Source organism: Phascolarctos cinereus, unplaced genomic scaffold (assembly GCF_003287225.1).
Source record: "Phascolarctos cinereus isolate Bilbo 61053 unplaced genomic scaffold, phaCin_HiC Scaffold_726;HRSCAF=1367, whole genome shotgun sequence".
NCBI lineage: Eukaryota > Metazoa > Chordata > Mammalia > Diprotodontia > Phascolarctidae > Phascolarctos > Phascolarctos cinereus.
The window spans coordinates 347,890,641-347,918,051 of record NW_027556098.1 but is presented as its reverse complement, the minus strand read 5'-3'; the positions used below and the strand labels follow the sequence as shown (position 1 = coordinate 347,918,051).

At 45.6% G+C, this 27,411-nt stretch overlaps 1 protein-coding gene across 1 annotated transcript in view; it reads right to left on the bottom strand.

Moving 5' to 3' along the window:
* The window catches only part of NUMA1 (nuclear mitotic apparatus protein 1), a 64,770-nt gene that overhangs the window by 9,910 nt on the left and 27,449 nt on the right, over positions 1-27,411 (bottom strand). The window contains 15 exon segments of the mRNA XM_020967828.2: positions 978-1,022; positions 2,995-3,036; positions 3,690-6,914; positions 7,747-7,869; positions 8,420-8,469; positions 8,472-8,559; positions 9,084-9,201; positions 9,315-9,432; positions 9,942-10,099; positions 10,738-10,864; positions 11,321-11,408; positions 12,639-12,719; positions 13,517-13,599; positions 16,840-16,919; positions 23,031-23,116. Coding sequence (XP_020823487.2) covers positions 978-1,022; positions 2,995-3,036; positions 3,690-6,914; positions 7,747-7,869; positions 8,420-8,469; positions 8,472-8,559; positions 9,084-9,201; positions 9,315-9,432; positions 9,942-10,099; positions 10,738-10,864; positions 11,321-11,408; positions 12,639-12,719; positions 13,517-13,599; positions 16,840-16,919; positions 23,031-23,116 — 4,512 coding nt within the window.

Genomic DNA, 27,411 nt, shown 5'->3' with positions numbered 1-27,411 from the left:
CAAGAACAGCAATCCTACGTGACAGTCAGGGCTCAAATCTAGTATTCTTTTCTCAAATACATATTTCATTAAATACTTATTAAGTCCTTCTGCCCTACAGCACCTAGCACTGGGCCAGACATAAAGGAGTATGGGTAGGTTTGAAGGTTGAAGCATGTTAGACTACAGATGTCCGCAACCTCGGTATCATCATCTTTTTGTCCCATTCCCTCCCTGTCCCCAGACAGTTGCCAAAATCTTGTCAATTCTATGTCCATCTCTTACCATGCCTCCCTCTACTTACACAACCCCAAGATTTGTTTAGGCCTTCAACCACTTCTTGCCTGGACTCTTGTGAATGTTTCCTAATTGGTCTCCTCATTCCCAGTTTCTCCACTCTCTAACCCATCCCACCCTACAGTAGCTAACACAACAGCTTTCCTAAAGGATGGGCCTGACCAACTGTATCACTGCCTTATTTAAACTCAAGAGGCTTCCTTGGCTTCCTGTTATTTCAAGGATAAAATACAAACTGACCTTAGACCTGAAAGCCTTTCATAACCTAGCTCTAGACCACTTCTCCAGACATTCACACTAACCATTCCTCTTCAGGTACTCCACATTCAGTCCAAATGGGTTCACTTGCTGTTGGCAGAACTTTGGGCACATCCTACCAATGAGTGATGGCTTCCTAGCCTGCCTGGTGGCATCTGACTAGGGCTCAGGCTACAAGGAGGGTAGAAGGAGAAAGAAAAACCCCAGTCTCTTCCTCAGAGCAGTTTCCCCTCTGCACTCAATGACCCATGAACCAGAGCCAGGTAACCTCTGGAGATGTTGCTCACAAAGGTAAGGGCACCCACAGTGCCATAACCACTTTCTTTATTCCCCTCTAACCTTGACACAAAGAGTCAAAGAGACACAACTTAGAACTAGCTGGAGGCACTATTTTTGCTCCTCCTGGAACAAAATCAATACCCTTCCCTGCTCCCATAACTTACCTTCAGATTTTGTTGCTGGGCCAGCTTCTTATTCAGTTCCTCCACCTACAGAGAAGGAAAGGCAGACAGGAGGAAGGAGAAAGGACTTAGAAGAGCCTTCCCCACTCAGATACAGGGACCAGGTTTTAAAGGCCTATCTAAGCATGCAAAGAAGGGCCCAAATCCCCAGACCTGCTCTAGGAGTGAGGTGGTGATGCAACACAAACAATGGCCTTCTCTGTACTAGTAGTTGCAGGCTTCAGCGTCCACAATGAACACGTACTATGTGGGTTATTATTGTTTTTCCTCCTGTACTCCCAACCCACTCCTCCTCTGTCCCCCGATAATCAAGACACAGATCTACCTCCAAGCCAAAGCTTGAAGAATTATCTTCGAGGAACTGATAAGGACTATAGGCAGATGTAGCTGTTGTATGCTTCATCTTTACCTCAGCTGCCTATATTCCCAGACAGTGGTAGGAATATTATCTCCTCCATCTCCTTTCCACTCATCCTAGGTCAACCAATCTCTAAACCCCACCCCCTTGCTAGAAGTAGCAAAGCCAAATCTTATCAGCTTTTCAGAAGCACCAACCAGTTTCTAAGCTTCTTCTCCTAACCTAGCTGTTCTCTCCAATTCCCACTTCACAAACAGCCAGGCAAGTTGCCAGAGGCATTAGTAGCTTACGGTGATGTGGTTAGCGTTGGGAGAGGGAGTGCTGGATGGAGGGGTGAGTGAGCACCTAGGAAGCACTACAAGTTAGCAGCATACCCAGATCCCACCAAGAGACAGGAAGGGAAACAAAGTCACCAACTCAGGTTATGTGGTGGGGATAAGGAGGTGTATCCACTGTCAACTCTTTGATGTCCAAAGAGTCAACTGTCTATGGGGTCCATTACAGGAGGAAGGGGTAGGAATCCAGCTATTGACTTGGGAAGGGCACTGATGGGTTACTACTACCTTCAGCACGGAGGAATGGTCTCTTCTCTGAGCTGTTTCCAACAGGAAGCGGTGATGACTTATGACAAACTATGGTCTCTCTCTGAGACAGAAGAAGCCTAATCTGCCCTGACCATGATGCCTCTTTGGCTGGTGCTTTTATAGATGTCTAGGGGTCCAACTTTACCCCAGGTATGTATAAAAGCAATGCTTTTAAGGAATTTGACCTCCATGCCATTTTCCTACTCCTTGTGCCCCCATCCAAAGTCTTGTCCCAGGTTACTCCTATCAAAATGCTCTGGAGAAACAGACATAATCACAGGTGGGGGGGGAGGGAGTAGGAAGGGCTACAAAGGATGGAAGGTATTCCTTGCTTAGCTCTCTTTCCTGCTCAATTCTGCTCCTTTGATAGAACTTTGGGAAGAGCAGGTTGTGAAGACCGCTCCTCTCCTTCCCGCTAGAGGGCAGGGCTTGCGCCTAGAACTCAGTTACTGGTATCACAGTTACCAGGAGGATGGTACTTAAAGGCTAAACCCCAGAATTCCACTAGTTTTCACTTTGGCAATCAGCTGGCTCAGGAACAAGATCAGAAGGGTTGGGTTAGAGGGTAATTGGGGGGTGGCCGGCTGCAGACTTCATTTAGGAACCAAAGATCTACGCTGCAGAAGGCAGCCTAAGGGAAGTTAAAAGGGTTGTCTCTCTGGAGCGCAGCTTGGAGAGGATACAACCAAATTACGGAAAGTAAGAAGTAGCACTGGAATGTGTGTCTCATTCCTACCCCACTGGCCTAACATGACAGAGAGCATGGCAGGTAGAGGAGGCCCACTGAGGAAACCTGCAGAAAGAATTGGCAGATGAGGTCAAGGCATTGGCCCTGTCTCCTTGTGGGAAGACCCAGCATACTCCACAGCAGCCCAGGACCTGGGCCTCTATTCACTTGCACACCCCCCGTCCTCATCCCCCACCCCGAGGGAGAGAGGGGGGAGGCCCCACCGCAGTAAACAGCTCCCAGCAGGAGATGATGATGGCAAGCTGCAGCCAGGGTCATGCACTGTCACCGCTTAAGCAGCCAGTGTTTAGCGGGAACCCCAGGCATTACCTGCTTAGTCTGTTCTCTCTGAAATACCTCTAGTTGCTCCACCTGTGTAAGTGGGAGGGAGCAATAGAGACAGTGAGATTAGGGATAGGGACAAGATGAAGGCATGGTCCTGCTGCCAGGCTTACCTCAATTGGGGTTCAGAGCTGGGGATCTGGGGTGGGCACCCAAGGGTCAGGTAAGGGTAAGGATAGGGAGATCTCCTGCTTATCCTAGGACACTGGCTTCCCGATGGGGGTAGGAGGAATACATCTTTTCAGCTCAGCCAAATGTCTACCTCCATTTGCTCAGCTAGCAGCCAGACCACACTGTGCAGTGATCCAGTACACCTAAAACACACGTTTGCCCCTGTGGAACAGGCCAATGACTTCACCACAAATCCTCTTCATTGGTCTCAGATCCATCACAGGAAAGAAAAAAAGGCTGACAACACCTCAGGACTTGTGAAGAGAAAGAAGAGTCCTGGGGCTAGGCCATGATAAGGGGACCATGGTCCTCCAGGTTCTATCAGCATTTTCTAGCCTACCCAGGGAACGAAGAGGTAGTTAGTTGCCAACTTTCTCAATATCCCGAGACAAAAAACAGTAGGCAGAACAAAACTGGGTCTGGGAGGATCTTAAACTGTGGACTCTGAGGGGATATCCTGAGGTGACTAGGTCCCTCCTCCTCTGCTTTAACACTGGGGCTGGGCACCTTACCTGGGCAGTGAGTTTCTGCCGCTCTTCTTGGAACCTCTGCCTCTCTTCCACGACCTTGCCCTTGGCACTCTCATACTTAGCTGTCATGGTCTCCAGCTGCCGGGCTGTGTCCACAGCCTCCTCTCGGCTCTGGGCTGCCTGGGCTTCTGCCTTGGCCCGTATAGCCTCAAGTTCTTGGGCCCTCCTGAGCTCAGCTTCTAGCTGCTGCCGCCCATGGCTGGCCCGCTCCCCCAGGTCCCGGTTCTCTTTGGCAAGCTGGCCATGGGCCTGCTGGAGCGCGCTCAGCTGATCGACGTAGCTGGCGTTCTCTGCCCGCAGCTGATGGGCTGCCCGCTCTAGCTCTGCCACTTTCTGTCGCAGTGTGGAAAGCTCTCCGAGTTCGCGGCGGGCCCGAAGAAGCTCCGCCTGCAGCGCTGCTGCGGCCTTCTCACCCTGCTCGAGCTCCTCGCGGTGACGGCTCTGCAGGACACTCTGCTCGGCCTCTAACTGCTGGCAGAGGTGCTTGACAGGCAGCAGCTCCCCAACCAGGTTCTGGGCGGCGGTGAGCTCACGCTGCATGGAGGACAAGGACTGCTCTTTCTGGGAGAGCCTTTCCCGCCATGCCTTTAGCTCCTGGCTGAGGCCCTCGGCCCGCTCAGCTTGGGAGGCCAGCTCCCTCCGGAGACTGTCTGCAGCTGCTCGCTGCTTCTCGGCTTCCTCCCCGAGTGCCTGCACCTCGGAGCTCAGGGCCGCGCTGCGCTCTGCTGCCTGTGTGCTGGCACTGGCTGTCTCTGCCTGTAGCAGGCGCAAGCGCTCTTCCAGCTTCTGGCTCTTTTCTGACTCGGCCAGCACCAGTCTCTTCAGCTCTTTGCTCTCGCCCTCTTTCTCTAGGACCTGGAGGTTCAGGATGGACACCTCTTCCTCCAGGCTGCCAATAAGGCTGTTATTCCTCTCCGCCTCCTGCTGGCTGCGGGCCACTTGGGCTTTCCACTCCTCTTCAGCCTTGCTCTGTTCCTGGGCGGTGGCTCGGAGGGCAGCCAGCTCTTGGGCACTCTCCTCCAGCTGGGCCTGAAGAGTGGTGGTGGTGCCTTCCTGACTGGCCTGGGACAGCCGAGCAGCCTCGAGGCGGCGCTCCAGCTCGGAGGTCTTCTCCTCCTGCTCCTGACACTGCTGCTGCAACTTGCCCAGCTGAGTGCGCAGAGCCTCCAGCTCCTGGGTGCCTGACACCATGGTTCCAGGAGTGCCTGTCTGGGAAGCCTTCTCCTCCGCCTTGGCTAGCTGCTCTCTCAACCTCTTGATGGTCGTCTGCAGCTCTGCCCGTTCTACCTGCAGGGCAGCCTCTTGTTTCTGTAGCTCTTTGAGCTGCTGTTCCTTCCCTTCGGATCCTTCCAGGGCCTGGGCCAAGGCTTCCTGCAGGGCAGCGAACTCCACCCGCTGCTCACTCAGGGAGCTCTGCAGCCTCCTTTCCAGCTCTGCCTTGGCCGCTTTCTCAGCAGCCAGGTCTGCCCTGGCCTGGTCTCGCTCCTCTCCCACGTGCAACACTTCCCGCTCCCGCTGGGCACGCTCTTCCTCCTGGCACCCACGGCTCTCAGCCAGAGTGCCACGTGCTTGCTCCAGCTCCCTCGCTAGCCGCTCTGCTTCCTGCTCCTTGGCCCGCAGGGCTGCTCTGGCCCTGCTTAGCTCCTGGCCCTGCTGCTCCTCCAGCTGCTGGGCTGCGGCCTCAAGCTCTCCCGCCCTCCGCTGCTCTTCGGCCAGCCTCTGTAAAGAGGTTTCCTTTTCCTCATCTGCCTTCCTGGCTGCAGCCTTGAGCTGGGCCACCTCCTCCTGCAGCCTGGACAGGCCATCAGCCAGACTGTCAGCCTGCTCCTCCTTCTCCTGGAGTCGCCGGAGAGTGCCTGACAGGTCAGCCTTGAGTCGGGCATGTTCTTCTTGTAGCTTGGTATCCCGGCGATCGTTGAGTGCCTCTAGCGCCACCACTCTCTCCTGGGCCGACTGCAGCTGCTGCCGCACTCTCTCGCACTCTTCGTTCAGAGCCTTCAGTTGCTCCTTGTGCCGGGCGCCACGCTGTGCCTCCTCCTTCTGGCTCTCCTCAAAACGAGCGTGCCAGGAGGCTGCTTCCGCAGCCAGCTGCTTGCATTCTCCCTCTGCCTCTTGCTGGGTAGCCGCCACCTTCGCCAGCTCCTGCTGTAAGGCCTCTACTTTGGCCTGGTGCCCTTCCCCGAGCTTCTGGAGCTGAGCCTCCAGACCTCGCCGCCCAGCCTTCACTTCCTCCAGCTGCCGCCGATCTTTTTCTCGCTGCTGCGCCAGGCTCTGCGTCTCTGCCTCCAGCTCTGAAATGCGCTGCAGCTGCCCCTCCAGGGCCTCTGCAGCCCGTCGCTTCTCGTCTTCAAGAATGCCCTTAGTGTTCTGTACTGATTCTTCCAAGGAGAGCAGTCGTTCCTGGAGCTGGGCATTCTCCCGAGCTAGCCCTTCTTTCTCTGCCACTTTCTGTTGCTCAGCCTTTAGTTGGCTCTCCAGTTCCTGGACCTGAGTTCGAAGGTTTTCTGCTGATTTAGCCTCTGCCTTATGCTCTTCCTGCCAGGTTGTCAGGTCAACTACCCGAGCATCAAGTTCCTCCACTTTCTGCCTCATCACAGTCTTCTCCTGCTCGGCCTCTGTGGCACAAGCCTGGGCACTGGTACAGGCTTCCTTGGCAGCTCGGAGCTGCTGCTGCAGAGCTCCCGACTCCGTGGCCTTCTCTTTCGCCAGCTCTTCCAGTTGCTGCAGGGCTGCCCCCTTTTCCCGCTGGGCCTCCTCGCATGCCTCCGTCGCTGCTGCTAGCTGCCGGTCCTTGGTCTGGCTGGTCACCTCCCAATCCCGGACCAATTCCTGTAGCTTCCCCTCTTCCTGCCTCAGCCTGCCGCTCAGGTGCTCCACCTGCTGCCGGAGGCCTTGGGACGCCAGCTCTTGCTGTCGAAGGGTCTCAGTCAGTCGCGCTCGCTCCTTTTCAGCCTGCTGCTTCAGGTCAGCCACATCACGGTCCTGCTGCTGAAGGGTGGTGTGGAGGGTGGCCACTTGGGCGGTCAGCTGAGCTTCCTGGGCCTGAGCCTTCTGCTCCAGCTGCTGCTTCTCCTCCTCGAAGCGGTGCTGCTCGGCTCGCAGCTCTGCCTCCCACTGATTTCGTTCACTCTGCAGCTGCTTTACTGTGCCTTGAAGCTCAGCCTCCTTCGCAGCAAGGCTGGCTACCTCCTGTTTCAGGGCTTCCAACTAGTAAGAAGAAGAGACACGCATTAGGTGCTAGCCCCATGCCTGCAGCCCAGAGGGATGGAAAGAAGGAAAACGGGTGATATCTTATTACTCTCCACAGCTTGCGCTTGGTTAAAAACAAATAAACAAAAAACCCGGACTCCCAGTTTCACCTAGGCTGAAGTGTCAGGGACTATTTGTGAGCGTCAGCTCACTCTGACTGGCACAGGGAACTTTGATCTGCTCCAACTCCAGCCTGGTCTGGTTTGCCCCTCCTTTATGCAGCCTGGTTTCCCGCAGCCCTCCCCCCTCCCCCAATTCCATAGGGGCCACCAAATTAAAGAAGAACTTGATAAAAGATATCTCTTAGCCTGTTGCAGCTAAGAGCTCTCAAACTCAAGGGATCCTCCCACCTTGGCAGGGATTATAGGGGGTGGGTCTTTCAAAGATGGGAAAAGCAGACTAAGAAAAATGAACCAATTCACTCAAGATTTCACATCAAGTTAACTGCAGATCTATGATTTCCCTTCAGGAGGGTTTCCTGAACCCAAGCCCAGTGCTTTTTCTATACCATACCATCTCTCCATGTGATCTCTTCAGAACATCTCTTGTACAGGTATTTTTTTATAAGAACATGTGGAGAGGAAACCATTAATAAAAGCAGTAACTGTGAGCTTTTAGGGTTGTGAGTGTCCATCTCCAGGCTCCCCTTCTTGAGCACTAGAGAAACAGACAAAGAAACTGCCTCCAGTTCAATCCCAAGCACACTGTTAAGACCTCAGAGTTGAAGGGATGAGCCTGGAATACAGGGTCTTTTCTTGATGCCTCAACAGCCACATCACCATCTCTCTACCTGCAAGATGTCGCCCAACACCTCTCCCTTCTCTAGGGATGGATTCTTCCCAACCTGCGCCAGCTGCTCTTCCAACTGTGAGATTTTTCCCTGGAGGATTTCATTCTTCTCTTCTAGGCATTTCTAAGAAAGAAACAAGATACCAAAATGAGTAAACAGTAGTCAGGAGCCACAGAACAGTCCCTTGAGACTCTCAGGTCCCTTAGCCTCATACCTGAATAGTCAAAGATCAATCATGTAAACCTGCTTATATGACAGACCTGGTGACAAAATTCAGCTGGTAAACCTGGGAAGAAATATCAGAGAGCTGGAGCTAGGGTCAGCCCAGATAACTCCTACGCTAAGGGCTTTGTTACTCTATAATACTGTACTTCTGCAGAAGCCCTGATCACAGCCTGCCCTCCTCCTCAGGCTACTTTCCTGACCACCTACCATGACTTCTGCATGAAAAAAGCTCAATAAACTCAGGTTCTTTATTCTTTCTGGGATCACACAATGGAATCATTCTCATCCTTGCTTAAAACTAAAAGAAAAATTAAAGGCCCAGCAGAGGAAAATCGGCAGATTCAACTGGGGATGTGCTGGCTCCTCATCAGGTGCCTGGGAAAGGATCTTGGGCAAAGTTCTCAGTCTTCATTTCTCAGGAAAGTGCTGTTACTTTGGTGGTTATCACCTTGTCTTGCAGGGTGGTGCTGAGTTCTGTCTCCAGGTGGGCTTGTTTTCCCTCCATTCCTTTGTGGAGCTGTTATGTTCTTCTGTCTGATCATTGAGAGCCTCCTGTAGCTGTAGCAGATGGCTGGCAAAATCTCGAAGCTAAGACAGATAAACAAAAAGAATTTTCTAAATCTAAGACCTAGACCAGCCATTTTTCTTCCTAGCCCAACACCCCCCCCCCCCGCCAGGAACAGAACACTTCCACACTCCAAGAAAAGGAGATAGGCAGCTACCACCAATCACATCCCTGATTCAGTTCCTACAGATCAGAATTTGTTGTTTGTTTTGGCGAGGGGTTAAGTGACTTGCCCAGGGTCACATAGCTAATAAGTGTCAAGTGTCTGAGGTCACATTTGAACTCAAATCCTCCTGACTCCAGGGCCGATGCTCTATTCACTCCACCACCTAGCTGTCCCTACAGATCAGAATTTGATGATGCTTTCCAGAACCTAAGTAACAACCAATCATAGGAGACTGGGAACAGGCAAAGCCAGAGTATTTCACTGGAGAGACATAAGGCTACCTTGTGACCCTTCTATCCTGTTCCAGGAGCATCACAGCCAGCTGCCTCATGCACAGTCATGACATCCCATTACCATGGTACAACACCTAAGGCCACACACCTTGAAAGAAAGGTCCCCATTCTCCTCAGATAGCTGGTCAATTTTGCGTTCCATCTGGCCTTTTTCAGTCTTCAGGTCCTGGCACTGTTTCAAGGCTTCATGTAATCGTATGCTCAGACTGGAAGAAAAGGAGAACAGTGAGGGGAGCTCATTTCCCACCCCTGACTGCCAGACTGTGGCCCAGAGTGAGAGGGATGAGGCTGGAAGAAGGGAGTTAAGGGAAGGTGATACCTCTCATTCTTGCCACGCAGTTCTTCCAGCTCTTTAGACTCCATGGATCCTGTGGCCTGCTTCTCATTTAGGAGAGCCAAGCGATCAACACGCTGCTGCATCGTGGAGATCTGGGTGTCTGCCAAGATTGGAGGAGGTAAGAAGAGATGCTCAGAGGCAGGAACCCAAATGTGGCACTTTTTAACACAGCACGGGAGGGTGTGTGTTAGGGGATGGGTAGCAATGGGAGTGGCAAGGGGGTATTTAGCCTAAGGTCCAACTGAAGACAGGGAAATGATGGATGAGGAGAAAGGGCAAGAAGAGGGGCCCTCCCAGGAAACCAACCTCACCACTCTCTTAACTGGGCTACTTCCCACAATCTGGTAAAGACTAGAAAGCCAAAGTCACAGGACCGACCTCCAAAAAAGTCAAAGCCCCGCGGCTCACCTGCCCTCTTCTCTGCACGAACCCAGAGAGCTGGGGACAGCCGAGGGGAGGAGATGGCCTGATTGTGGGGAGAGATGAAGAGGACACTGACGGGACGTTTCCCAGGTAAGCCCAGTACTCCCTCAGGGAAGGGACCCGATGTAGCAGTTCTCTGTGAGGGGAGGAGATGGCAGGCGGGTATCTGCTCGCCTAGCTACTCACCCTTCTCAGCCAGGAGCTGGCAGCTTTTGGCTAACTCCAGCTCCAACTCATCACGGCTGGCCCGTTCATCTGCCAACTGTTTCTTCAACCGTCTCATTTGGAACTGGGGGGTCTGAAGGATATCACCCATTGGAGAAGCAGGAGACCCTGACAAGAAGCTGAGGAAGATATCCCAGGGACCCCAAATCAGAACATTGGACGTCAAGGCTGGAGAAGCCACCCACATCCCAGGAAAGGCAGACGCCAGGACAACAGCCTAGACAATTGGTTCTGTTCTCAAAATGACCCTGGGGCAAATCTCATTTTCTAGTTTTCATTTTCTTTACAGAATGGAAAGAAGACTCCAATATAGGTTTTGATTTTTTGTTTTTGTTTTGGCAATGGGGTTAAGTGACTTGCCCAGGGTCACACAGCTAGTAAGTGTCAAGTGTGGAGGCTAGATTTGAACTCAGGTCCTCCTGACTACAAGGCCAGAGCTCTATCCACACCGCGCCACCTAGCTGCCCCGTAACATAGGTTTTATAAGGAGGAAGAGGACTGATACAAGTCAGTCAAATTTCTAGGAAAAAAGAGTTTATTTATGGTCATTCATTCATTCCTTCAACCATTCAGTTTTTGCCCAATATACCCCTGGACTCACTTCCCTAGGTGGAATTAAGTAAGGTAAAGAAGATTACATTACACTGTCCACTGAGCCCCAAAATGTTCCATTATAGTCAAAAGAAGAGAATTCTTGAGCCTCTGGGCTGCAAAGATGCCAGGGTTAGAACTGAAAAGAACACGCCCCAGGACTCACTTGTTGAGGCCTGATGAGGAGCCAATCTTCTGCAGTTCCAAGAATCGAACTTCCTTCTTGGCTTGTTGGGGAGTCACTGGGGAAAGCTCCTCAGAGCTAGTGCTAGGACTACTGGGAGGGAGAGGAGCTGAGTGGGGAGAAAACAAACAAAAGTTAATGAAAGGCTAGGTGGGTCAAAGGAACAGCCTGTTTGTGGCCCAGCAAAGGACAACATTAATCAATTCACCAAACACAAAACACAGAGAACAACTTGGGGTTCTGCCATCAGGGAAACTAGAATCTTTAAGCCAATTCAACGACAGTGACTGGTCTCATTAGGGTAACTCCTGGGACAGGACTAATGGAGGCAATGAACTGGTTATTAGAACATACTTCAATGGATAAAACAATCATCTGAAAACTTGCTAAACTGCTGCTGAGACAAAGAAGCAAAAGAGCCTTAGGGACTGGGAAGCAGCGTGAATTGCATGGATATCTCTCTAATACTCTGAGGACACAGCAGAAACGCGAACTAAAGAGATCCTTGCTTGTGCCTCTGGCAAGCTCTGGACCCCCTCAGGCCTGCAGATCAATGCCTGCTCACCTTTCTGCAGAAAACTCTTTAAGCTGTCATTCAGACTCAGCCCATCTTCATGATCCAGCACAAATTTAAGGATGGCAGCCAACTCCGCCTGAGAAAGAGACAGAGATGGAACAGAAAGAGAATATATGCCCAGGGCATGAGGAATATGAATAAGGACTGTAGCTCCCCTAATTTCTTTCCTTTCCAAATTTCCCTGCTGAAGACAGTAAGAAGTAGCCTACGGCTCAGTTCACTACAAACTTCGGGCAATTTGCTCTTCCTGATGGATTCCTCTCCAGTACAATGACTTCAGGGAAGTGCCAGCCATGCTTCACTTCACTCTCAAGCCTGTGCTTTATCCTCTTTCATGGGCCTCCTGGCCAACCTCTGATGGTGAGCACGTACACCTTCCATCTCTCCCCCCTATACAGGTAAGGAACCATGATATATTAAACTAGGTTACTGTTCCTGGACGGGGTAAGTCAGTTGACTCCCCCACAGTTCCACTCACCATCTCTTTAACTTTCAGGACCAAAGTGCTCCTTTCTGGCTACCACTTGTCTATGTGTGTTGCCCCTTCCTTAGAATTAAAGCTCCTTTAGGGCAAGGACCATCTTAGCTTTTGTATTTGTATCCCCAATGCTTTAACACAGTGCTTGGCACATAATTAAGTATTTTTTAATTTTTTCATTCTTTCATTTCTTCAAAGGAATCCAGGAATAAAAAAATTAAGGTTTCTTTGAACTTCTTTTGCTGTTCTCTAACAAAAAAAGAAAGAAAAAAAAAGAAAGAAAAGGCTGTGTGTGAGATTCCAGGGTACAAGTAGCTGCCAAGTAGAAGGTGGGGGTGAGAACCAGAGAAGGCATTTTAATTGAGATATAAAGGATAGATAGGTAGGAATTCAACAGGCAGAGCAGGATAGAGGCCATCCGAGGCACAGGGAAAAACAAACAATGGCACTGAGGACAGGGAGTATTGTGCATTTAGAGGAATAGAAAGTAGACCAATTCAGCTGAGCAGAAGGTTTGTGGAGGAATAATAGAAAGGTAAGACTAGAGAGAAGGTTAGGATGGCACCATGATGGGCCATGTCCGAAACCTGTTCTGGGAACCACATCCATCCACTCCACCATGAAATGAGGCCAGAGGGCCAACAGCACAAAAGAAAGGAATGGCAACAACTGCCCCAGAACAACAGAAGAATGGAAGGCAGAGGTCATAGTTTCATTACCCCATCCTCTTGGAGAAAAGATTCACATTAAAAAATGGGGAGAGCTAATGATGCAGCCAAGGGCTCCAAACATCTGGACAGTATAGAGTGTGGAGAAGCAAGTGCTTACCTGGATTTTGTAGTCAAATTGGTTCCAGTCCCTCAGACTTTTGGAACTCATGGTGGAATGGTATAAGAGTAACATGATCACCTAGAATCAGTTATGAAGACAAGTTCTCAGTCACCCTTTCCCAATGCTCCCAACTTGGGTCTGTATATCCATTTACATACTGTAACTACACACCAACACCCAATGGTACTATCTGTGTATCTGCCTGCCTTACTGGAACTAAAGTGTAGGGACGTTGAGGCTAAGTGTCTTGTTCCATATTCCCAGCCCATGTGATGGACCAAGAGGGCACTCGCGAGTCAACAAACACTGACTGAGTACCTGCAGTGGGGAAGATCCTATGTTAGCATTCATCACAGGTCCAGATAATGTCAGGTCAAGGGCTGTGAGGAAAGGTCTGAAGCATGCTGCATAGAACGATTTAATTAAGCATTGCTGCCCCACCTAGCACACACGCTTATCTCTACCTTCCAGAAGAAAAGCAAAAGAAGCTGAGAGCTTAGATGGAGATAAGCAGACCTAAATTAAAATTGGAAGGTGACACTGCCCTAATTCTCAAATAAGGTCCACCTGCTGGCTCCTTACTATCTCCTGTTCCTCAGATGCCCCTGACACAGGGACAAGTTAATACAATCCTTGAGCTGAAAGGAGTCTTCACTGATTGTTTGGAAAGACAAATGAAGCTGTGTCTACTCCAAACTTTCTTTTCCCTCCTTCCTTGAGCAGGTGAATGTCTAAACCAACCAAGGCAGGTAGACATATAGGCTTTGCTTATTTTTGAGAACAGAGTGCCCACAACATCTCTATATATGGGACTAAAGGCCTAAGAGGATCTATCTTGCTTCACCCCCCACCCAGGTGTAGGCACCACTAGTTACCTTGGCCAACTCCAGCTCCTCCCCATCTTCTAGCTTCTGCACAGACACTAGGCTCTCTGAGGAGGACTGATGTTTGCGGTTCTCTACAATGACAAAAAAGCAGGAAAAAGGCATGAGTGAGTACACTCTAAACCCTGCCTAAGGAATACGCCAGCCAGAGTCAAGGTAAACTTCTACACCTTTGGGAGACACGTAAATTTTGCCCCCTGTGTGTTATATGCTCTGTCAGAAGCTCTGAGTCATTACTGTAATGCATTTGACAGTGAAAAAATAAAATCAACATCTCCAAGTTACAAAGAGTAAAATTAAAAGCACGTGCATATGTAAAAACAGCTTGATCCCATGTCTTTTGACCCCTACACCAGTGTTCGATTTTATATTTAGTAAAAAGTAATATCTCAAAGTGTTCCTCTCTGTCCTACCCTTGGCCAACACGTGAGCATGTTGTATCTCAGGTAACTGCCTACTCTGCCTGACCTTTGTTTTTTTATTGATCATAAGTATGGTATCCCTGAAAGTCATTTGCCAGGCAATACTCATTGACTGACAGATAGGTAATCAGAGATCCAGTGACATCTATGTCTCTCCCACAACACAGATCTTCCCTGCTTGAGGCTGCAGGTTAGCTATGGAAGACAACTGACTTGGGAGTGGGGAGGGGGATAGTGTCTACTTTGGCCTGCAATAGTCTGATTTAGTCATTCCTTATTGCTGTAAAAGCAAACTAAAAAAAAGACAGATTATAAGGTTATAACATAACAGGTTATGAATTCTTAATTGCCCAGAATTCTAGAGAGGCCCTAAGACCTTAGCTCCATAGCTCAAAACTCCTTTACATTATCATCCATCTCTTCTTCCTTTTATTCTATATGTCTGAGGATAGACAGTCTTTCTCTTTGATGAGGATGACCTCTTCTCCCATGCCCTTGATTCCATTCCTTCCTATCTCTTCCAGGAGCTTGCTCCACCAATTATTTCCTTTCTCTCTATTTCGAACTTTTGCCTACCTAATGGCTCTGTTCATGCTACATATAAACATACAGAAGTCTACCATTCTTTAAAAAAATCATTTCAGCCTACTATGCCCCCTTAAGCTACAATCCTATATCTCCTTTCCCTTTCACTGCTCAAATCCTTGCAGTCAATGTCTACACTCACTGCCTTCATTTCCATTTCCTATCAATAGCTAGCTAGCATTTACCACCCATTCAATTCTCCACAGTTACTTGCAGTCTGACTTCTGAATGCAAAATGGGACTGCTCTCTCTTCAAGGTTACCAAAGATCTCTTCATTCAAACAGCTTTTTCTCAATCCCCATCCTATTCGTGACCTCTCTGCAGCTTGACACCATAATTACCTTCTCTCATCTTGTATACTTTCTCCTCCCTTTGCTTTTGTGGCAATGTTCTCTTCTGGTTTTTCTCCTACCTTTTGGACTGATTTTTCATGCTCTCCTTCACCAGATCATCATCCATTTCTCATCATTGTAGAGTGGATGCCTCCTAAGAACCTGGGCATTCTTCCCTTCTGTATTCTCCTCCCAGATAATCATGGCAGTTCTCATAGTTCAATGATCTCTCTAAACAGATGACTTCCTAATCCACATAGCCTGCTTTCATGTCTTTTCTCAACTCTAGTCTTTAATTTTCAACTACCAGCTAGATAACTCCTAATGGAGATCCCATTAACAGCTTAAACATTAATGTGTCCAAAACAGAACCATTCATCATCTCCCCAAATCTGCTTTTTTCTTTTTAAACAAACAATTGCAACCTTTTTCGTTTTTCCTTTTTTTTTTTTTTTTTGGTGAGGCAATCGGGGTTAAGTAACTTGCCCAGGGTCACATAGCTAGTAAGTGTCAAGTGTTTGGTCTGAGGCCGAATTTGAACTCAGGTCCTCCTGACTTCAGCACCAGTGCTCTTTCCCCTGCGCCACCTAGCTGCCCCAATTGCAACCTTTTTCAATTCAACTGCCTCATCTCTCATATCCACCGCCTTTTCTCCGTGGCCGCCAGCCTAGTCAAAGCCATTATTCCCTCTCTTCTGGACTACAATAACGGATCCCTAATTAGAATTTCCATTCCAAACGATTCTCACCACAGCTGACAAATCATCTTATGAAAACGGGAGTATGGCCTTGTCACTCTCCTGTTCAAAAAGCTCCAGTGGCTTCTCATCATCATGAGGCTAAAACAGCAATGCTTTGGCTTGGCACTGAAGCCCCTCCACAGCCTGGCCTTATTCACACTAGTTACATTCCAGGCAAGTAGGAAGAGAAGGTGCTCTTGGTGTGTGATACTTCATCTCCCATTCCTCCACCAGAAAAGCCCTTGGTCATCCACATTCTTTGCTTCCTTTCAAACCCTTCTCAAGGGTTACTTTCTCTGACGTCTCCCAGTTGCTAGTGATCTTCTCCTCTCCAAATAAATACAGGATGTCTCTCTAGCAGACTGTCCTGAGACACATGTACTCTGAGGGAGTGCAGGGACCATTTGTTCCTGTTTTACTACCTCCTGAACTTAGCACAGCACTCTGCATATAGTAGTCACCTAATAAACAACTACTTCAGTTGTTGAGCTGAATTGACTTGAATCAGTAGAAACAACGTGTTATAATGGAAAGTGCTCTGGCCCTAGAGTCACATGTCCTGGATGGATATTTACTGGACTGTAACCCCAGGGAAAGTTAGGCAATATCTCTGAACCTCAGTTTCCTGGGCTGCAAAATTGGAATTACAATACTTGCACTACCTACCTAACAGTGGGGTTTTGAAGAACATTGTTTGCACTTTAAAGGCACTACAGAAATTGGAGTTATCTTACTGTTTTTACTTTTTCAGAATTTTTATCTGTGCCAATTCACCTTCCCCACAACCTTATAAGGAAAGGAAGGTAGCTATCCCCCACTTTTTACAGGTGAAGAAAGTGAGGTTCAGCAGGCAAAGTGGAAGCAATATGCTCAAAAGTTTATACAATTTTTATATCCAAGGAAGGAAAGAGAGACCTCAGTCTTTAATTCCCCACTCCCTCCTCAGGGCTGAGAGGGAAAGAAAGCCATGCACGGTATGACATGCTGCCTCAGACAGACTCATAAAACACAAGGTTCTCTTTAGCCACGACACCTACATCTCTCAGTGTGTAGATGTTTCCAGGTCTTGAGGGTGGCTGTGGGATCACAGCTGGCTCTGTCCTATTTATTCTTCTAAAAAAGGCCAGGCCTTCTCCTTTCTCCAAGGGCCCCTAAGACCTCACCTTCTGGCTCCCTGGTCCCCAAGGGATAAGAAAATGAAACTCCTTTCCCAGCAAGTTGAGAAAGATGCTTACTCTGCAGAAAGTTGGAGATGAAGTTGAATCTGTCCAGCAGAGGCTGCTGCAGGATCTGTTGCCCCTCTTCAGTGCCATGGCTAGAAAGAGAGGACATATTAAGACAAGGGTGATTGGATAGATAACTGCTCCATTCCATCCCCAAACAACTTCTCCCAAGTCCTGCCTTGCCTGAGGCCTAGAGTCCTACAAGCAGGCCAGCCCCGCATTTGTTTCTGGGAAAGAGAATAAAAAAACAATCTGTCTACCATTCACAGCCTTCTTACCTTCCTCATCTAGTGTTTGCTTCTGTATAAAGGAAGGAAGAAGGATGAAATAACGGGGCTGCATGACCACTCTTTAAGGATGTTAGAGTAAAAGGGCTGCTGGAGCTAAGCTAGATGCTCTCTAAAGTCTTTTCAGATAGAAATCTTTAAGACATTTTACAATCTGGGGAAGACCGAGGTCAGATGTAGTCTACCTCCCAATACGGGAAAGCTCAACAGAAGATTAGATCTATTCAAGTCACTTCGTTGCTCAAAAGTCTTCAGTGGCTCACTACTGCCTATCATAAAAATCTTCTCCTTGGTATTCAGAGACCTCTATAATAATCTGGTACCATTCTACTTTTCCAGTCTTATCTCACATCAGTTGTTCTAAAATCCGGTCAAAACGGACAGTTCTTTGCCTTTCCAAATACCTGCACTTTCATGACTTTGCACTACTATTGCCTGTGTCCAAATGCCCTTTGTCTTGCTCTTTACCTACTAAACTTCCTATACCTCTTTTAAAATCTAACTCAAATACCACCCATTCCAGGAAGCTTTTGTTACAACCCTTCAGTCAGTTAAGTCTTTGCCCTCTGGATCTTTGTTTTCTCATGTACTCAGGGTCACTACTCACGTATGCCATGACTACCCGTATTGGGATCTTATTCAGCTACCAGACTCTAACCTCCCTGAGGAGACTGTGCTACATTAAACCTTACATGTCCCCCAACCCTCAACCTGGGGCTCTATAAATAGTACACATTTAGTGGTCATGGTTTGTTTGCAATTCTCAGGATTCCAGAGAAACGGAAGAAGCAAGAATGGGCAGGGTAAAAACAGATGGGAGAAGGAAGAATGAGTGGAAAGCTAGGCCAATGGCTCTTGAAGAGCTACCAAAGAAAGGACACGATGTTAGAAAAGTCCTGGACATAGCAAAGGATAACACTGAATGGGGACTGTGGAGATCCTGAGATGTGACCAACAAATGAAAATGACTGTACAGAAAAGAGAAGAGAGGCTCTGGAGAGACAGGGCAGAATTCACCACTGAACAAGGCTGAAGGCAAACAGAATCTGTAAAAAGACCAAGTTGTTACATGTTTTAACAGAACTTGGGTATGAGAACAAGAATCCCACCATCTCTAGTATTTACTTAGTAGGCTGCACAAAACAGGAACAAAGCCAACCATGACAGAGAAGAAGGCAGCAGGGGGAGCTCTCAAATCAGAGTAAAAACCAACAGCTTTACAGACCACAACAGATAAAAGGAACAAAAGTTTGGCTTTAAAATCCAACAAAATCCTTCTTGCTAGTTCCTGCCTTAATAACTTACACATTTACCTGCCCCACCTTAGAATGCCTCTCTTCCCATCTAAATACTGACCATCCTTCAAGGCCAAGGTCACCCCAGTAAGTCTCTTCTTTTCTTCCAAGAAGTCTCTAGTACACCAGCCCCAGTCCTATTTCCTGAGTCTGAACTACTGTATCATAATCTGAGTCACAAAGCTAGTACTTAAACATTCTCTAACAGTTTAATGCACTTTCAGTTCCTGGCAGGCACAGAGCATATCTTATGTGTCTTCGTATTCTCTATCATGCATAGCACGGTGCTTAAGGCATCCTTACTGGCTGACAGACCTGGGCTAGCCTATACATTAAACAGAGGCAAGAAAACGTGCCTTGTTAACCTCACTACTCAGTCTCCTGGCAGAGCTCATCAGTCAATCTTCACTGCCTTGGCCACAATGTACACCTCAAAGCTGTCTAGTTTGTCACCTTACTGTTTTAAAAATAAGGCTTTAACTGGTCATCCCAAGACAAGAAGTAGCAAAGACTGAATGCTAGGTAAGGCAAACCCACGTTAATTTTTCCTTAGCTTGTGAGCTTTCCCACCCAGGAACAAGCCCTGCTTTATTCCTACAACTCTTTCTCTTATGACATTTTAATATCTCGTAGATGGAAGGGATCTCTGAGGTTATCTAGTCTGACCTGTTCCTGAAGAGAAATTCAGTTTCCTAACTCTGCTTAATGACTTCTAGTGATGGGAACTCACTACTGCCACTGGTCCAAGGCCAAGTATAATAAATCTAATCCCTTTTTCACATGACAGTCTTGGTTAAAAGATGGTGACCACATTCCTCCAAGACTTTTCTTCTCTAAAAATAAAAATTACCTTAATTTCCATTGGCAAGTACAAGTAACAAATACAGAAACAAGGGAATAACAAAAGAATTATGAGTCAATGAAAACCAAAACCGAGTTTATAAATTACATAGTCTATAAACTTCTATTTATAGATCAGCTCCATCCAAAAAATATATATGTATATGCTGCTTTCACCTCACAGAACTTAGAACGCCCTTGTTTTGGGATCATTTTTTAGCTTCAAACATGGATTTCTGCTGTTACTGTTGTCCTTATCAACACCGTCAACCTGTACTTGTTCTTTTGGGTCTACTTTCTTCGCATTTAAGTCTTTGCTATTCCCTTGGCGTGGCCACAGTGGGCCTCCCTGCATTCTTTTTGTTATTCCTCATATGTAGTGGTGGGGTTCTCAGCTTCCTGTTCTCAAAAGGACACAGTAGGAACCTTATGTTTTCCTGAACTGAATTCAATTCTTCATAAGGAGGGAGGTTAGAACAGATCATCCCTAAGGTTTCTTCCTTACATTACAACCCCTGTGAAAGGGTTTCCACTGGGATGCTATGTACGTGTGTCAACTTATATACATACACACATACAACATACATACACAGATGTACACCTAACCCACATACAACCTATATACATACACACATATATATCCAATTGGTTAAAAGACTGTACTCAGGTGGAAACCTCAATTTTTGTCCTAATAATGTTTATTTAATCAGTTTTAAATTATTTCTTTCTCTTTGTCTCTGTCTTAAGTAAGCCTTGATCTGGATAATGAAAGACAAAATAGGATTTGGGCATGGAGGGGAGGAAAAAGAGCCATGGATGGGTTGGGAAAATTTTTCATATGCAAAATGATATGATGAAAGCAGCATTTAAGAAAGATTGGCCTGACATCAATGTATGGACTGTATCAGAAGACAGAGAGAGGTGGTAGTGAAAAGACTGTTTCTCCTTTACTGCAGTAGCTTTCTAAGCACAGCAGCAGTGCCTTGGGCAGGGATTATGGGGGGGGAAGACAAACAGGAAGGAAAGACACTCAAAGAAGAATCGATAGGATTTGACAATTGCTTGGCTGGGGTTATGGATGAGGAGAGAGAGGAACGAGAAAGAATCAAAAGTACCTGAGGTTTTGGGGAGTACAATGAAGTATCTCTGGCCACAAGAACAGGGCCCGGGGCTAAGGCCAGTATACTCTGAAGTTTCATGGAATCATAGAATCAGACTTGAAAATTAGACTCTTACAAGAAGGCATGAGGATTTAGTAGAAAAAGCCCTGGATTTGGAATCAAGGACCTCTTTTCAAACAAAGCCCAATCTCTGCACTTAACTTTAAGCAAGTCACTTAGTCTCTATGGATTTGTTCCTTCATTTGTAAAATAAGTTATACTAGATGACCTTTGTGGTTCCTTCCAACTTTAAATCTGCAGTCCTATAAGCTCAGAAGGTATCTAGTCAAACTTAGTCCCTTCTCTCTCATTTTCCCTCCTTTGCTCCCAATTCTTCCCTCTGAGGCCAAACAAAATAACTCAAATTCCAGTTCCACATATATGCCTTCAGAATGGCTGTAGCCAGGAAATCAAGCCCTCTTAAGTTCTCTTTTCTAGGCTAAATCTCCAGCTCCTTTAATTGATCCTTGCACAACCTGCTGCAATTTCATCATCCTGTTCTCTTCTAAAGAATCTCCAGTTCGCCAACATTCTCCCTAAACATGGCTCCATAACTGGATATGACCCTCTACATGTGGTATAACCAGGACAGAGGACACATGGAGACTCAGTCTAATTCCCAATTGCTTGCAGAACTGCTGGACCAATTCACAGCTCTCTCAATAGTATGTTAGTGTGCTTGTCTTTCCATAACCCCTCTAATAGTGACTTTCCATCTTTTGACAAATTTGCCAGCTTTCTAGGTGTGAGGCAGAACCTCAAGAGTTGTTCTGATGTGCACTTGGAGCAGTCTTTCATATAGCTATTTAGAATTTGCAATTCTTTTGAGAACCATTTGTTCATCTCTTTTGACCACATCCATTTGGGGATTGCTCATGGTCACATAATCTGTTAGTTCCCTACATACTCTGGAAATCAGACTTTAGTCAAAGATATTTGATGCAAAGATTTTGTTCATGCAAAACATTTTCCATTTTCACGTAAACAAAATGGTACATTACCTCCCTTTAAGTTTTGTTTGGTTAAGAATTCTCCCTTCAACCAAAGGTGTACCTGATCTGATTTTTTTTCTGCTTTTAAAAAAAGTAGTGACCTTTAATATTGAGGTTGTGTATCTACCTTTACTTATTTTGTATGTCGTGTAAGATGTTGCTCAATAAGATTTCTGCCAAAGAATTGGAGATTACGGGGATGCCCATTAACAGGGGAATGGCTGAACAAGTTGTGGTATATGAGTGTAATGGAATACTACTGTGCTATAAGAAATGATGAACAGGCTGACTTCAGAAAAACCTGGAAAGACTTGTATGGACTGATGCTGAGTGAAGTGAGCAGAACCAGGAGAATGTTGTACACAATAACAGCCATGTTGTGTGATGACTTAACAGCGACAGATTTAGCCCTTCTCAGCAATGCAAGGATCTAAGACATCTCCAAAGGTTTCATGATGGAAAATGCTATTTACATCCAAAGAAAGAATTATGGAGTTTGAATGCAGATCAAAGCATATTATTTGCTATTTTTTTTCTTCTGTTTTGTTTCCTCTTTCCGGTGGTTCCTCCTATTGGTTCTAATTCTTCCTTACAACATGACTAACGTGAAAATATGTTTAATAGGAATGTACATGTATAACCTTTATCAGATTGCATGCCGTCTTGGGGAGGGGCAGGAGGGAGGAGAAGAAAAATTTTAAACTCAAAAGCTTATGTTTTTTATGATTGTTGATAAATCAAAATAAATTAATTAAAAAAGAAAAAAGAAAAAAAATAAGATTTCTGCCAAACTGCTAGTAAAGAACATTTGCAAAGCAGAAATCAGTGCAATACTTCTCAGACAAAGAAGATTCCTAGGATAATCAACCCTGTGCCAACTAGCCTCTTATAGCAAAAAGATCTCCAGATTTGGAATTACAGGACCTGGGACTGAATTCCATCTCTGCTATAAATCATCTGTATGACTTCAGGCAAGTCATTCCACTCTTAACACTTTAGTTTGCTTATCTGTGTTACTGTTGTTTGTCCTTTTAGGTAGAAGAAGGCCGGAGGGGTGTACTAGGTCAGTGATATCAAACTCAAATAGAAATGTGGGCCAATATACCATGCATAAGGATCCCTGTGGACCTCATACTGACTTAGAAAATTACAAGCTAATATTATCTATGTTTTGGCCTAAGAATTGTTTGACACCTTTGGACTACAGGATCTCCACTCTCAGACCCCATCCAATCCCACCATAAATACTTAACTGGGGCATATCCTAGAATACCTTCTAGGGATTTCGGTAATCATCAATAATTACCATCTGCATACCTACCCTTTAAGGTATTTTAATCCCTCTTCCCTGAATTAAGCCTTTCAGAGATTGGAAGATAGTGAGCTAGTCTCTCTCAACCCTCAAATTTTCTCTTTTGTGCTCAACATCTCAAGGTTCCTTTACATGATCCCTACATAGACCAATCTACATTACTCTAGTTACTCACTTATGGACAACCAATTCTTGTCATATCTATCCCCTTAGGACACAGGCCCTAGGGAGAGAGGGTCTCTTGGACACTGTGTTCCCCATCCAGGAGCCTCTTGCTTCTCTTAAAGGTCACCGGAGAAGGGAAGGTTCCTACTCACATGCGATTGATGATCTGGATGAAGATGTTGCAGTCTTGGAGCTCTAGCACTGAAGTCACAGGTTCAGCAACCTGGAGGCTATTCACCTGCAAGACAGAAGAGAGCCAGATAAAGCAGCAGTCACTGGCCCTTAGCAGGGCAGTCTCGAAGGTCAGACCTTTCTTAGGCTTAGGACTTTTAGGACTCAGGTCAATGCATACGCCCTTCTACTAACTACTGGGGTTGTATGAACAGAAAGATGAGGACAGACGTATGATATTGTTAAGGAATAAAAAAGACTTGGCAAATAACTAGTTTTGGGGGCAGAGAGAAAGTCCTCAAGATCACATCATATTTAGATTGGAAGAAGGAACTGGTGATTTTTAACTTGCAGAACAGAAAACTAAGAGAAGACATGATAACTGTCTTCAAGTATCCAAAGATCTATTATAGACATTAGGTTTCTTCCATTTGGCTCTATAAGGGAACAGCAAGGGGGAAAATCTGCAGAGAGGTAAATTTGATCTTCATGTAAAAAAAAAAAAAAGAGTAACTCCTAAGGGCTCTGCCAAAGTGGAATGGGCTGCCCTGAGAGATAGTGAGTTTCCCCTTCATTTGAAATCTTCAAACAAAGGCTGAACATTTATTGGGAAATGTTACAGAGGATATTCCTTCAGGAATAGGTGGAATTCCACAATAAGGAGTGACAAATATTTCTTCATGTTTAATACATTTAGAGCCATTAGAGGTCATCTAATCCTTAATTGGTTTTAAAATTTTCATTCATGCTATTTACGTTTCAGTAACCTGATTATTTCTCTCACCCTCTTCCCACTTAGCAAGACATAACTTGTAACAAAGAAGAAAGAAAAAAAAAAGTTCAGCAAAACCAACCAACATATATCAACTGTGTCTTGCAGTCTTTTGTACCATTTCCACACCTACAGCCCTCACCGCAAAGAAGAGAGGGAAGTAGATTTTTTCAACTTTTCACTGGTCATAATTACAAAGAATTCAGAGTTTAAAAAGTAATTCTTTCCATTTACACTGTGGTCAGAAAGTTCTGAGTTTTGATATTAGCTGTGTGACCTGAGGTAAATCACTTAACTTCTGCCAACCTCAGTTTCCTCATCTGTAAAATGAGGATAATAATAGCATCTACCTCTCCCAGGGTTAATGTAAGAATAAAGTAATTACTGTAAAGTGCTTTGAAAACCTTAATAATGATATTATTATTAATCTTGGTATATACTGTTTTTCTATTTCTACTTATTTCACTGTTCATTAGTTTATGTTTTTCCATGTTTCTGAATTCTTCAGAAGACTCAAGGTAAAGTCTCAGCCTCAGACACTTACTAACTGCGTGACCCCGGGCGAGTCACTTAACTTTTTACAATCCTCAACTGTAAAACTAGGGATGATAACAGCACCAATCTCCTAGAGTTGTTGTGAGGATCAAGTAAGGTAATCCTTGTAAGGCACTCAGCACCTGGCACACAGAAGATGCTAATGCTTCTTTCTTTCCTCCTCCACTTCGTTCATGTAGCACAATTTGTTTGACTATTCCCTAATCAATCGTTATTTATTTTGCTTCTAGTTTGTTTTGGTTTTTTACAATCATATCATTTTAAAGATGAGGAAACTAAGGCCCAAAGAGAAGGTCAGTCAGTCAGTAAACACTTATCAAGCACCTGTGCTGTGCTAAGCATTTGGGATACTAAGGTAAAAAACAGTCCTTGCTCTCAAGAAGCTCACAGTCTAATTGGGGAGACGACAACTACATACAAACAAGATGTACTGGAAATAATCAACAGAGTGAAGGCACTAGAATTAAGAAGAATTAGGAAAGGCTTCCTATGGAAGGTGGGGTTTTGGCTGGGACTTGAAGGAAGCCAAGTAAGCCAAGAAGAGACGACGAAGAGAATTCTAGGCACGGGGAGACTGTCAGTAAAAACACCTGGGTTGAAAGACAGAATGCTTGCAAAGGAGGTCAGAGTCACTGGATGGAAGAGTTTGTTGGGGAAGGGAGAAAAAGAGGGAAGAGGGAATAAGAAGAATGGAAAAGGTGGAGGGAGGTTATAAAGGGCTTTGAATACCAGAGGATTTTATATTTGATCCTGGAGCTGATAAGGAGCTACTGGAATTTATTGAGTATGAGGGTGACATGGTAAGACCTGCACTTTATAGAAAGATCACTTCGACAGCTGAGTAGAGGATCGACTGGAGTGGGGAGAGACTGGACGCAGGCAGACTTACCAGTAGGCTACTGCAAAAGTCCACGCATGAGCTGATGAGGGCCTGGACCAGGGTGGAAGCAGTGTCAGAGACAAGAAGGGGGTGTATTGGAGAGATGTTTTAAAGATCAAAATGACAGGACTTGGCAAGAGATTGGATATGGGCAATGAGAGTAAGAACCTGAAGATGACACCTAGGTTTCCAGCCTAGGTGACTAGGAGATTGCTGGGGCCCTCAACAGTTACATCGGAAGTTCAGAAGAAAGGAGGATTTAGTGGGGAAAAATGAACTCTGTATTAGACATGTTGATTTAAGATGTCCAATAGACAACTAGAGATATAAAACTGGAGATCTGAGAATCATCAGCATAGAGATGATAACTGAATCCAAGGGAGCTGAGGAGATTACCAAGTGAAATAGTATAGTGGGGGATAAGAAGAGAGTCCAGGATAGCCCAGAAGAACACCTAAGGTTAGCTTAAATGATCTGGATAAAGACTTGAGAAAGAGTGGTCAGATAGGAGGAGAACCAGGAGAAAGGTGTCCCAGAAACCTAGAGAGAACAGAATATACTGGGATTTGATCCTAGGGCTTCTGACTAAAAATCCAATGTTCATGTAACATTCAAAACCAGCCACTGTTGGCAAGAATTTGTCACTACATTATCAAATATAAGAACCTGCAAAGCAAAATGTAAATGTAAACCAAGGAGTGGGGGGTAGAGAGGGGTGTGAGTTTGAACTTATTTAAATAGTAAATTGCTAAGAACTTTAATACAGTAATTATTTGCATACAAATAGTTTCTGACTATTATAAACAGTGGACCAAGCACCACACTAGAAGTCTAGAGAACTAAGTTATATTCTCAGTAATAATTAACTTTCTATATGACCTTGGGCCTCAGTTTCCTTACATGTCAAATAGGTATAAATAACAATGGATATACTACCTGATCAAAGAATTGTTACAATGAAAAAGGCATACTATATTTGTGGAAACCTTTGAAAATTGTAGAATGCTGGATAAAAGTTAGGAATGATGACAGTTCTAAGCAATAAGAATATAACAGACCTAGCAAGGTATCTATCTCCTTCTGTCCCCTGATGCCCTGTAGCTGTTTCTTACTTTTGAGACCCTTCAATAACTACAACTTTCTCACTCTGGAATATCACTCAGCTGTGCTGGCCCCCTCCCTCCTGAGGCCTCCATTTTGGGAAGGCTCCCAGGTCTGGCAACTTTTATTCTCCTTCTGACTTTCCAGATTTTGACACCAAGAAAGGTGCTGATCATTTGTTCTCTTTTGATTACCTTAGTAGAATAGTAAAAATAATAATGATATTCAAGTCATTTCAGTCAAAATCAATGGTCAAGTTTGCTGCTGTTCAACCTACTGCTATATTTTGCCTTGTAATGGGTGTCCCCAATTGGCATGCTGCTTAAGAACAAGAATGAAATACATATATCAAGTTTAGATTTTCCCCAATATGCTTTCTTCATGTGACAAAGCAGGAACTTAATTACTTGCTAATGATGCTAAAAAGGCTTTGTATTGTCATATGGCTGCCTCACAAATGGCTCAAACATGACCCATATTATCTCGTGGTGTAATGGAAGGTGTATAAGGCCAGAGAAGATGCCTGCATTACCTTAGTAAGTCACTTCTCCCAGATGTTGCACCCCACTGCCTCACCCCCCCTCCCCCAAATGAACAGCTGGATTAAACAGCCTTCTAAGATCTTTTTCAGCCCCAAGCCGTGGGACCATATAATCTCATTAATTCACTAAGCTTAGCGAAGTAGGGAGAGGGAAGCAGGGCTTTCTTTACTGGATTTTCAGAGCTTTAGGACAGTGTTTTTCTCAGGGGGATAGAATATTACTCCAGAATATTTTGGACTTGTGGTTCATTGCTTTCTCATTTTGTATTTGCATTAATATGTTCTTGTTTTTTTCGTTTTGTTTTTAGGCAATTGGGGTTAAGTGACTTGTCACACAGCTGCATTAATATGATTTTTAAAAAAGGAAACAAAGCCCTCAACAATTTTTAAGGAGAGAATAACAATGACAGCCCACATTTATATAATTGTATGGTTACAAAGCACCACACTAACCCTTAGGCTCTCTTAAGTTCTTTGGCCCATAGTTTTCTCATCTGTAAATCAGAGATAATA